General features: G+C 38.3%; 1 protein-coding gene and 1 long non-coding RNA gene across 2 annotated transcripts; one reads left to right on the top strand and one right to left on the bottom strand.

Annotated features, from left to right (window-relative positions):
- Positions 1-5,286: 5,286 nt before the first annotated feature.
- Positions 5,287-6,242, bottom strand: LOC131004241 (uncharacterized). The gene has a single exon (XM_057930885.1). The coding sequence runs from the start codon at positions 6,207-6,209 to the stop codon at positions 5,631-5,633; it is 579 nt and encodes a 192-aa protein (XP_057786868.1). The 5' UTR covers positions 6,210-6,242; the 3' UTR covers positions 5,287-5,630.
- LOC131004251 (uncharacterized) lies at positions 6,238-7,621 on the top strand. Its single transcript, XR_009094939.1, has 2 exons — positions 6,238-6,326; positions 6,541-7,621. It is a non-coding gene; the product is annotated as an uncharacterized LOC131004251 (long non-coding RNA).
- Positions 7,622-12,616: the final 4,995 nt, after the last annotated feature.

A 12,616-nucleotide genomic window follows, 5' to 3' on the forward strand; every position in this document is an offset into this window, starting at 1 on the left:
TTGTAAACCCCAAAAAAGAAAGTTGATTACCATTTATCAAGATATCCTCTCATTCAGTATGCAGTGTCCAAAAGCCGGCTTCCAACAATATGAGAAACTATTTTTTTTATTATTATTATGAATTACATAAGTAAATAAAGAAAATTTAAAAATCGCGCAACGGAGAATTCGAACCCAAAACCTCAGATCTTGGACATTAGCCTCATACAGTTAGACCAACACACACGCACCTAAAAACTGTTTTTCTTGGTTACGTACCGCAATAGTTACAACAGATTAATGAATCCAAGTTACTCTACTAACTCGTTAAACAACCCCCAGCCTTAAAGGCTAGCTAACGGGCACTGAAGAATTCATTAATTATTGTCTGAAATTTCGTAAGTATATTATACATGTAAAAGAAGGAAGGGATAATTGTATATTTAATCTCAATCTCAATCTCTAAGTATTGATATAAATTCGACTCAAACTTTGAACTTCCCTAATTCAGACCCAACTTTATAATTTGTAGCAAACAATATGTCAATATCCTTTCATTTTTAGCACGTATTTGGAGATGAAATTTTTGTAAGATTTAATATGTGATTTCGTGCATATATAAATTATAAGAATAAGATATTATATTAATATCTTAATTATAAGGTTTAAATAAATATTACTTGTTGGATAAGTTTGGTCAATTAGGCTTTCTGATAACTACCACACGTTGGTAGAACGTGTATAAATATATCTACATCAGAAACTGGTCCTCTCACCACCGATAAAAAGAAATCACAGAATTATATTCTCTATCACCTCACGGACGGTTCTATGCTAAGGAAACGATCAGGGGAGAGAAACCAATTTCGTCATCATCAATTGCTATGGCTTATCAAGGTTAGTATTCCTATTCACATGCATGAATGTGAAAATCATGAAGTTCTAGATATGTGCTTAAATTATATTTATAATTTTGACACTTATAAGGTGTTGAAATTCAAAATTGATTAAGATCTTTTGAAATCATTTGTCTGGGTTGTCCTTCTATATTGTCAATTTTATTATATCAAACGTCAGACCATTCAATTTATCATTGGAGTACCAATACTTAATTTTTGGATATCCAATGATAAATTATACACAAAAACTTGGAGTCAGAGGATTTTTTAGGACAATAACTTATGTTGATTTAGAAATTAGAACAAAAACTTTCAAACTTGTAAAAATAGGACACTAATTTTTTTTAGAGTAAAATAGGACATTTCTCGGCTGATAATTGGCCGAGAAATGTCCTGCGGGTGCAACACTTATTAATTAGTGTCCTATTTTACTTTTAAAAAAAATTAGTGTCCTATTTTTACAAGTTCAAAAATTTTTGTCCTAATTTCCAAATCAACCTAAGTTATTGTCCTAAAAAAAACCCTCGAACTCCAAAAACTTGGGTATAATCGGTTGTACCGTACAACCGAGTTGATCCGCATCCAAATCCAAATCCTAATCTGCATCCTGACCCAAAACGTGTAAATGACACTATTCGATTATACAAATGACACTGCCTATAATTGACATTATTCAGTTATATAAATATCACTGTAACATTTTAAAATGTTGTACTGTTATTTTCAATTTTATAGTGTCATTTATAATCTTATAGTGTCAAGTGTCATTTATATTTTTGAACAGTGTCAATTATACACAGTGTCATTTATAATGTTATAGTGTCATATATACACATTGTCATTTGTATAATAGAATAATGTCAACTACAGGCAGTGTCATTTACACTACAATTTTTTTTTATATTAGTGACATGAGGCTTGGTAGCTAATATTAGGTTGAAGTCAATTATTGATAAAACATAAAGGTTGTACAATTAAGTTTAAATATAGCTAGGTTGTATGTACGTGGAAGACATGAAGAGAGAAAATTGAATTTTTTATTAAAAGGTTGGGTTGATAAACATAATCTTAGGATGAAAAAAATGCTTTATGAGGCTATTCAAGTAACTTTACCTTTTATTTATTTGTCATAAAAAATGCTTGTGTGTTGTCATACAACTCGTCCTTGGGATGAAAAAAAAAATGCTTATATATATTGTCATAAACTCTATGTAAACACAAATTTTTGTATTTCAATTTGATAAAATACAAAACGCGTTACAAAGATAATTTGATAGAATTTGAAGATAGATTTATGCGGGTTGCAATCTCTAGTTAATCCTCTGATTCTTTTCTTCTATTTGATTCTTGAACAAGTTCGAAGGTTCTTGAAATACTTGTTTTGATGACGCCAATCCAAAGGACTTAAGTCATGATTTTGGATTGAACGTTGAACTTGATTTGATTTGAGAAGAACGTCCTTAGAATTTTGTAAGAACGCCTTGAAGCTTTGGGACTTGGTTGATTTGATTTGAAGAAGATCGTTCTTGGAATTTGTAAGAACGCCTTGATCACTTGAAGATTTGAAGGTTTGATCACTTGAAGATACTTGAAGAATACTTGAAGACTTGATAGAATTCTTGAAGACACTTGAAGATTTGAACGCTCAAATACTTGAAGATTCGAAGGATACTTGAAGATTTGAATGCTCAAATACTTGAATGTTCGAAGGATACTTGAATGTTGCCTTGAAGATCTTGAAGATTTGAAGGATACTTGATGAATACTTGATGAAGATTTGAAGATATACTTGAACGTTAGATAGAATTCTTCAAGATACTTGAATACTTGAACTCTCCAATTCTCCGCTTCAACTTGTGATACTAGAGAGAATTCTTTATGCTCTTCGATCTTCCGCTCCTTCACGTTGTTCATAATGAGCACCCCAACACCTCTATTTATAGATTTTAGAGATGGGCTTCGTGGGCTTTATGGGCTTTGGGCCTTCATGCATGGGCCTTAGGGCTTTAGGTGTCCATAAGCCCATTAATTCATTTATGTTAAATATTAATTATATATCTATTTAATTTAGGAATAAAATCCCATTTAATAAAATAGAAAATATAATTGAATATTTAATTCATGAATTTACACGTGGCACGATTTAATTCGACGACAATTTCATTGTCTACAAATTGCCCCATCGAGACTTGTTTATGGACGAAATGTCTTTGGTAATAGACGAGTCTCGAAATTTATTTTGATAGTTTAAACTCTTATCGAGGAGTTCTTGATTTGGATTTGAATTTTATAAATAGTTTATACTCATATTTAGGAGTTCTTGAATTTCTTTGGATTTATAAATAGTTTATACTCGTATTTAGGAGTTCTTCATTTGATTTTGGAATTTTAAATAGTTTATACTCGTATTTAGGAGTTCTTGAATTTCTTTGGATTTATAAATAGTTTATACTCGTATTTAGGAGTTCTTCATTTGATTTTGGAATTTTAAATAGTTTATACTCGTATTTAGGAGTTCTTGAATTTCTTTGGATTTATAAATAGTTTATACTCGTATTTAAGAGTTCTTTATTTGATTTTGAAATTTTAAATAGTTTATACTCGTATTTAGGAGTGCTTCATTTGATTTTGGAATTTTAAATAGTTTATACTCGTATTTAGGAGTGCTTGAATTTTTTTTTTGAATTTATAAATAGTTTATACTCGTATTTAGGAGTTCTTCATTTGATTTTGGAATTTTAAATAGTTTATACTCGTATTTAGGAGTGCTTGAATTTCTTTGAATTTATAAATAGTTTATACTCGTATTTAGGAGTTCTTCATTTGATTTTGGAATTTTAAATAGTTTATACTCGTATTTAGGAGTGCTTGAATTTTTTTTTGAATTTATAAATAGTTTATACTCGTATTTAGGAGTTCTTCATTTGATTTTGGAATTTTAAATAGTTTATACTCGTATTTAGGAGTGCTTGAATTTCTTTGAATTTATAAATAGTTTATACTCGTATTTAGGAGTTCTTCATTTGATTTTGGAATTTTAAATAGTTTATACTCGTATTTAGGAGTGCTTCATTTGATTTTGGAATTTTAAATAGTTTATACTCGTATTTAGGAGTGCTTGAATTTTTTTTGAATTTATAAATAGTTTATACTCGTATTTAGGAGTTCTTGAATTTCTTTGGATTTATAAATAGTTTATACTCGTATTTAGGAGTTCTTCATTTGATTTTGGAATTTTAAATAGTTTATACTCGTATTTAGGAGTTCTTGAATTTCTTTGGATTTATAAATAGTTTATACTCGTATTTAGGAGTTCTTCATTTGATTTTGGAATTTTAAATAGTTTATACTCATATTTAGGAGTTCAAAATTTTGCAAACTTGCTACGAATTTTGAGTTTTGGGCTTTACCATTTGCTTCTTTAATTAAAGCATTTTTTTTTTTTTTTGAAGGCTGGGCCCAATATTTTATATCTTGCGACCCTTTCCAGCAACACAACTCCAATTCCAACTAACTCCATTGTCATTTTATCTTTCTCGCAGCAAGCTTTTTTTTGCCCCATGATTGAAAAGGGGAGTTTTATGCATAGAGAAGTATTATGGCATTAAATGTAGTCTGCAACAATGTTTTTTTTTTTTTTTTTTTTCTTGCTTGAGAGTTATTGCAGGCTGGAAAACAGCTGGAACTCCACTCTTCGGCGCTGGAAGAACAGCTAAGTTTAGAGATTTGGTGAGAAGTTTGCTTATAAATAGAGGTGCTGCGATCCTGGTATTGACAGCAGTAGCCTCTCCTTCAGCTCATTTCTTTCTTTCTTGTTTCCTTTCTTCCTTTGCTTGCCACTTTCTTCACCGGCGTCGCTACCTTTTCCGGCTCGGGCTCGGGCTGCGGGGTACGTCCTTCTCCGGGGCAGTGGGCTTCTCCGCCACCGGTGACGGCTTCACGTTCACTACCGTACCTCCGAAGCTCAGCGCCGCTGTCGGCTTTCTTGCGGTCTTCAAGATACTCTAATGCAGTTAGTTGATCTTCCTTGTTGACTATCTTGTACGCAGCAGCCCAGTCTCCTTCCCTTCGTTCGAGTCAGCCGCCGTGTCTTCCACCAAGGGAGCGCGGATCATAGAGGAACTCCGGAGTTCCCTGGAAGAACAGTCACGTTGGAACCTGCGAAAGGACTGGGGAGTTGGGGCTCGGCGGCGGCGGCCATCTGGTCGTACGGTCACCGGGAGTTGAGCGAGAAATTTGGTCACCGGCGAAGCAAGTTGGTCGGCGGGGCTGCCAGACTGCTGAACATTCCTCAGGACATCCATTGCCTCGGAAACATTTGATTTCAAAGTATCAGGTGACTCAAACAAATGAAGAACCTCGGTCTGGTCCATCCTGCTTCTTTTCTTCTTCTTCTTTCGCCGGTGGTTTGCTGGAAATAACAGTAGTAGGGAAGTTGTTAGCAACACACGACCGTGCTTCATCAAGGTAAAACTCCTTTGTAGTTTCTCTTATATTGTTTTCGAGCTTTTAAATTGTGTATAGCGTGGAGAGAAGCGGCAGTGAGAGTGGAGACCGCTGCTACTAATGGCGGGAGATGGAGGTACGGTAGTGTTGGAGGTTGAACTCGCTGGATTTCCATCAAAGGCGACACAACGGCTGCAATTTCAGAGAGACGGAAATGGGCAGCAGCAGTTTATGGGGAAGAAATCTGCGACGTTGGGAACGCCCATGTTGGTGGTGATGGCGTTAACATGCTCCCTGAATTTCCGATTAGCTCCGGCATCCGAGGCGCCGTATTCGGTGAGCTCGATCGAGAAGAGTGTGGCGAACATGAGTTTGGACATGGTGGTGAAGGTGGCCTCTCCGACGTTCATAGCGCGGCCGCCTTCGACTGCTAAGTTCCACTGCTGCGGCGCTGCCATCGACCGCCGCGGACCCCTTCTCTCTCGAAATCTGTTTCAGCAGCGCCACCGTCGACAGCTGTTCGCCTGCCGAGCTGCAGCGCCACCGTCGACCGAAACCTCGCCGTGGCCGTGGATGCACACGGCGTCGAGAGTGAAGAGCCGGCATAGAGCGAGGCCCTGCTTGATGAGGACTTCCCTTGCCATCTCCGGCGACGAGGCCACCACGGCGAGTTGATTCCCGAGCTTGAGGGACATCAAGGGGCCGTATGCCTTGGCGAGGTGGGCAAGGGACTTGTGCGGGCTTAGGCCGAGCTGGTGCATGTTGCCGATGATGGGCAGACAAGGCGGCGGCGTTGCAGCTGGCCTGCAGCTGGGCGCGCTTGAGCTGCTGCCGCTCCTTCTTGTGTGCGTTCTGGTGGTCGCCGAGGGCTTTGGGTTTGAGCATGGTGAAGTTGGAAATGGAAATGAGAGGAGGCGCGGCTGTGGAGTGTTAGCTGCGGATTTCATATGAGGAGAAGAGAGAATCAGCCCTTAATTGAATTGGTGTTGGGCCTTCTTTTTGGTGGAGTTTTGGGCTTCGTTGCTGGGCCTTTTTTTTGTAGAGAGGGGTCCAAACCCTTATTGGTCCCCAACCCTTTTTTCATAGTTCAAGTCATTTTTTTTTCTTTTTTTTTTAATATTGTAAACACAATTTTTTTTTTTTTTTTTTATTTTTATTTATTTATTTTTTTTTTTTTTTTGCAAGTAAATTTCAAATATGAATTTTTTTCTTGCAGTTGGCAATAGAGAAAGCTTGGTGATAGCGACCTTCAAGATTGGCGTAGTCTTATCAACCAAGTTCATGGTGGATTTTGCCCCAAACGAGATGTTTTGAGTATTTGCAAAGTTCGGAGTATTATGTACAAGATTGGCGAATTAATCAACTTCATGGAAGATTTTGCCCCAAACGAGATGCTTTGAGTATTTGCAAAGTTCGGAGTCTATTGTCATTATTTCTTTCAGTCTTGACATCTCCATCAGCCCGACTAAAGACTATCCTCAGAGAGTTCATCCAAAAAAAAAAATTGGCAGCAGCCCATCTAAGATCTTATTTGAGTGATGTTTACTTTGCACTTCAGGTGGCTCAATTGGCTTTTAATCAGATTTCGGGTGCGCTCGGATCTGGGCCATTATGAGTCCAACCTTTGAAGATTGCTGGTTACATTTTCTCTTTGCGCGCATTCGAGCAGGCTAGATGACTCAATGGTGTTCTATTATGTTTGGCGAACATGTGTTTCAACTTCACGAGCGGATTCAACTTTAGCTTGGAGAGAAGTGAAGTTGTCGATGCATAGCCGACCTCAATGCCAGATGACCCAATTCTTTGACAGGTCTTGGGTGCGCTCAGACCTGGGATTGTTCGAGTCTGGTTTGAGTGAGGTTGTTCTGTTATGTTTGGCATCTCACGAAGTTGGGAGAATTTTGCACAGCGGCCAAGAAGATTGGGTTTTCTCTTCTTGATGCTTGAGCCAAGGAGAATGAAGCCATGGTCTGAATTGCTTTGATCAAGGAAGAGCTTGCTATGATAGAGATGTGGGAGACGGAGATGTCGTCGTCCTTCAAGCAAGATAGTGCCTCCTTTCATACCGTCTGAGGTGCAATCCCATAATTCAAAAGAGAGTTTGACAAGCATAAAGTTGCACATGTTGATGAGGAAATGCTGCGGAATTTTGAAGACTTCAGAGTCACTTTTGATATCTGCTCAGAGAACTTTGGAGGATCAAGACTCATTTGCTTAGTATTGGTGCAAACCGCAGTTTCTATCATTTCTCTCTTGATGATTCTTATTTGGTTTGTGATGGATATTTTGACATCTTCTCCAAATGCTTGTGTTCATTTTGATGGCTTGATTTTCTTCCCAATTTGAGACATATTCGGCTTCACATAATCAACTTAAATCATAACTTGATGATATAAATTGAAAAGAGTCAAACACAACTTATGACTGAACTTAGAAATTATCTAAGCTGCCTACGTACCCTTTTGAAAGGGATCAAGTCAAAACGTAGTTCATATGATCAACGGGTGTTTGAGATTGGGTGCCGTGCACAGTTTATACTCATGCGGGCCAGGAGTAACATGCAGTTTAGGCTCGTGCGTCAAGGAGCTGTCTTCATATGCTCCATTTTGTTGTTTTTCTTCATTGTTTTGTGGCTTTTCATCTGACTCATCTTTTTGGCTTTTCTGCTTTTCTATTTTTTTGGCTTTTTTTGGCTTTTTTTTTTTTTTTTTTTGGCTTTTCTATTTTTTTTTGAACTATATACATATGCACATGCTTCAACTTCTACCACCCTTCAAGGATAGTAGTACTTCAAGAACTTTCCGTTGAGAGTGATAACAATTGGCCTCCTTGCAGCGAGGGTCATGTCTCCAAATTGAAAAGAGGGCGCTCGCACTGCTTTGTTGAAGGATCTTGAAGGAAGAGCTTGATAGTATTCCAATTTTTGCTGGACTTCTAGTCTCTCTTCATCCAGAGTTTCCAGTTCTTTGGGGCTCAAGTGCGAATTCTCTTCTCCAACGACCATTTTCTCGCAGGAGGTGATATGGTTTGCTGTGACAACGTCTTCATCTTTTCGGCGAGGATCTTTGCAATCAAAACACGTCTTTATGCTTTCATTTCTCTGGCGTATGAAGGCTATATTCTCTGCAACGCTTGTTGTGATAACGCCACTTCTAACGAGACTTGCAATTTCACGACGCACTTGACTTTGAGTAGTATGAGGAAGAGGAACTGGATTACTAGCACTATTAGTAGTGTAGTAAGAGGAAGCCACACTTTCTCTATCTTCTTGATCTATGGCATCTCGTGTGAAGATGGTGGTCTTCATTTGAGCTTTCATTTCTTTCCCACATGACATAAGCAAAGTGGTGTATCTTTTCATTCGAGGAGGGATCAAACTTCTCCATTTCTCTGTTATGTGCAGTTCATCACTCCCTTTTGTCTTGCTTCGTTTCCATGATTTGCCTTTGCCAAGTCTTTTAAAGACAGATACTTGTTGAGCTTCTCTTCTACCCATCCTATTGAAAATAGAAACCCTTTGGGTTCTCCGATTGCTTGAAGATTCCAGGATTTGCTTGGTGCTAGCATAGTTAGCAGTGGCTCTCTTGATGGCAATTCGAATGGGGCTTTGCACTGTATATCCCAAACCTGCTTTGGAGTTTTGGCTTGCGTTATCCGTCTTTTCCAAATGAGACCTTGACATAGAGCTTTCTTGAGGATTGTATACAGCATTCACGAGGAGTTTATATGCCTTCGGACCAAAGTGTTTTGAGAGTTCTTTGTTTGAGAGATCTTCATGCTCTGTGACGCCAATTTGCTTTGGTCGGACAAACCCTTCAAATGGTTGGAGAATTGGCTTCTTGGCATCAATCTTCGTTAAAGGCATGGTGAATCCTTCCATCTTTAGAAAAGATTCTTCCTTCTTTTTCTCCTGGCAAGATCTCAACTCGTCATGTGATGTATCATCTTTCACCATTGAGACTTTGGTTCTTTCCAAATAGAACTTAGCATCAGCAAAATGTGATTCTGCTTCCGTAAACGGCTTTTGATCACCAACCACTTTTCTTACGGCGCCATTTTGATAGTACTTGAAGCATTGGTGCAATGTAGAAGGAACAACACCATTTTCATGAAGCCATGGTCGACCCAGAAGCATATTGTAGGACATCTTGGCATCGATAACATGAAGCAACGCCGTCGAATCCATGTCCTGCATCAGCAATCGCAACCTTATAGTTCCAAGAGCTCTTTGCCCTTCATGATTGAAACCTTGGATCATCAATCGACTTTTTGACAGCTCATCTACTTGGATTCCCAATTGCTTCAAAGTCCTTAGTGGCAAAATATTGACCGCTGAGCCTCCATCGATGAGAATTCGATTGACTTTCTGCTCCTGTGTATAACAACTCACGAACAATGGCTTGTTATGAGGTTCAGATCCAAGCTGCAAGTCTTCATTGGAGAATGTGATTGCCAATGCATCATCATCTTCATCCAAATTTAGCTCAGGTTCTTCATCTACTTGATTGGATGTATCATACAGAGCTCCAATACCTTCTATTATGTCATTCAAGTCGGTGGAGACCATATTTACAGCAGTAGCGTCTTCTTCAAGAGATATTTTCCCTTCTCGAGCTAAACGCATGACCCTGTCTTTAAAGATGAAGCAATCATGTATGGGGTGCCCAACCAGACGATGGTATTTGCAGTAACTTGGATCATCTGTCCTCCCTGCTTCATTTGGTCGCTTCATTTCTGGCAACTCGATAAGCTTTTCTTTGAGCAGGTCATCAAAAATTCCTGAAACATCAGAGTCTAAGAAAGGGTATTGCTTTTGTTGCATTTCTTTCAAGGTAGATCTTCTTTGCCCCAAGTCCCGGGAAGAGTTCTGATTGTCTCGTAGAGTGTTCTGGTTGCCTTCTTGTCCAGCTTCTCTCTTTAAGAATTTCACCGAAGTTGCCTTAATCGCCATGGATTCCTTATTTGGTGCTTCATCAGATGATTTGCTTCCTTTCTTGAATTCTGGCTTGAATTTGCGAGGTTCTCGGATGGGTGGTCCTTCGATCCCGCTTGCCATCATGCTCAACTCCATGTCATGCGCTCTTGTAGCAAGTTCTTCGAATGTTCTTGGCTGGATTCCTCGCAGAATATATTGCAAGCCCCAATGCATCCCTTGAATACACATTTCGATGGCAGATGATTCAGACAATCGATCCTTGCAGTTGAGACAAAGGTTTCTCCATCGGTTGATGTAGTCAATGACTGGCTCTTCTTTGAATTGACGTGAACTTGTGAGTTCCACCATGCTGACAGTTCTTCTAGTGCTATAGAAGCGGTTGAGGAACTCATGCTCCAGTTGTTCCCAACTATCAATTGAGTTTGATTCTAAGTCGGTGTACCAATCAAAGGCATTACCTTTCAATGAGCGAACAAACTGTTTGACCAAATGATCTCCATAAGTACCAGCGTTGTTGCATGTTTCAATGAAATGAGCCACATGTTGTCTTGGATTTCCTTTGCCATCAAACTGTTGAAATTTTGGTGGTTGATAGCCAAGAGGCATCCTCATACTGTCAATTCGCCGAGTATATGGCTTGGAGTAAGTTAATGATGACTTGGAGCTTCCATCGGAGTTATTCTTCATTGTTGCTTCGATGAACTCTTTGAGTTGGTCAATGGGAATGAGGCCACCAGACGAGAAGAGAATGTCTTTTCCTGAAGGCCTTTTTCCATCACTCTTTGATTTGTCTTTGGAGATTTCTTCATCGTTATTCTCTCCATCTTCTTCGCTTTCTTCGCCTTCCCTATCGTTGTTGGCGTGGCTTGAATCTCCTTTTTCTCCTTTAAGCTTTGCAATCTGGGCATCTTGCTCTTGGATGTGCTTGGTTATAGATTCAACCATCTTTGTCAAGTTCAAGAGTTGTTCCTCCATGGTGGAAGTGTTTGTCATCATGACACTTGCATGGAGTTGATAATTTTCAGTGGGGAATGTGAAGCTTCTCTCAAAGTTGTCATCTTCTTCATGGATAGATGGAAGACGGGAGGTCGTCTTGGACACCTCTTGCATCAATTTTGCTTTGCTCCGCGTGATCATACCGATGCTTTCCGAAGAACTTTTAGATGAAGTTGGAGCAGTTGTATTTGGTTGATTGGACATTGTTCAAGATTTTTGGTGAAGAGTAGAGATGAGAGGTAGAGATGTCCCACTGGGCGTGCCAAAATTTGTAAACACAAATTTTTGTATTTCAATTTGATAAAATACAAAACGCGTTACAAAGATAATTTGATAGAATTTGAAGATAGATTTATGCGGGTTGCAATCTCTAGTTAATCCTCTGATTCTTTTCTTCTATTTGATTCTTGAACAAGTTCGAAGGTTCTTGAAATACTTGTTTTGATGACGCCAATCCAAAGGACTTAAGTCATGATTTTGGATTGAACGTTGAACTTGATTTGATTTGAGAAGAACGTCCTTAGAATTTTGTAAGAACGCCTTGAAGCTTTGGGACTTGGTTGATTTGATTTGAAGAAGATCGTTCTTGGAATTTGTAAGAACGCCTTGATCACTTGAAGATTTGAAGGTTTGATCACTTGAAGATACTTGAAGAATACTTGAAGACTTGATAGAATTCTTGAAGACACTTGAAGATTTGAACGCTCAAATACTTGAAGATTCGAAGGATACTTGAAGATTTGAATGCTCAAATACTTGAATGTTCGAAGGATACTTGAATGTTGCCTTGAAGATCTTGAAGATTTGAAGGATACTTGATGAATACTTGATGAAGATTTGAAGATATACTTGAACGTTAGATAGAATTCTTCAAGATACTTGAATACTTGAACTCTCCAATTCTCCGCTTCAACTTGTGATACTAGAGAGAATTCTTTATGCTCTTCGATCTTCCGCTCCTTCACGTTGTTCATAATGAGCACCCCAACACCTCTATTTATAGATTTTAGAGATGGGCTTCGTGGGCTTTATGGGCTTTGGGCCTTCATGCATGGGCCTTAGGGCTTTAGGTGTCCATAAGCCCATTAATTCATTTATGTTAAATATTAATTATATATCTATTTAATTTAGGAATAAAATCCCATTTAATAAAATAGAAAATATAATTGAATATTTAATTCATGAATTTACACGTGGCACGATTTAATTCGACGACAATTTCATTGTCTACACTCTAGCTCAAATTATTTATTTGTCTCAGCACAATTATGGCAACATCAAGAACTTACAGCTTTGCTGCACTGCTACTATCTATCTCCTTCCTTTCTCTCACTTTGCTGCAACTCCAATCAGGTAAACA

This window comes from Salvia miltiorrhiza, unplaced genomic scaffold, assembly GCF_028751815.1.
Source record: "Salvia miltiorrhiza cultivar Shanhuang (shh) unplaced genomic scaffold, IMPLAD_Smil_shh original_scaffold_358, whole genome shotgun sequence".
NCBI classification, from domain to species: Eukaryota; Viridiplantae; Streptophyta; class Magnoliopsida; order Lamiales; family Lamiaceae; genus Salvia; species Salvia miltiorrhiza.

Bases quoted from the DNA above. Each gene is read 5' to 3' on its own strand.
- LOC131004241 (XM_057930885.1), bottom strand. From the start codon at position 6,209: ATGCTCAAACCCAAAGCCCTCGGCGACCACCAGAACGCACACAAGAAG.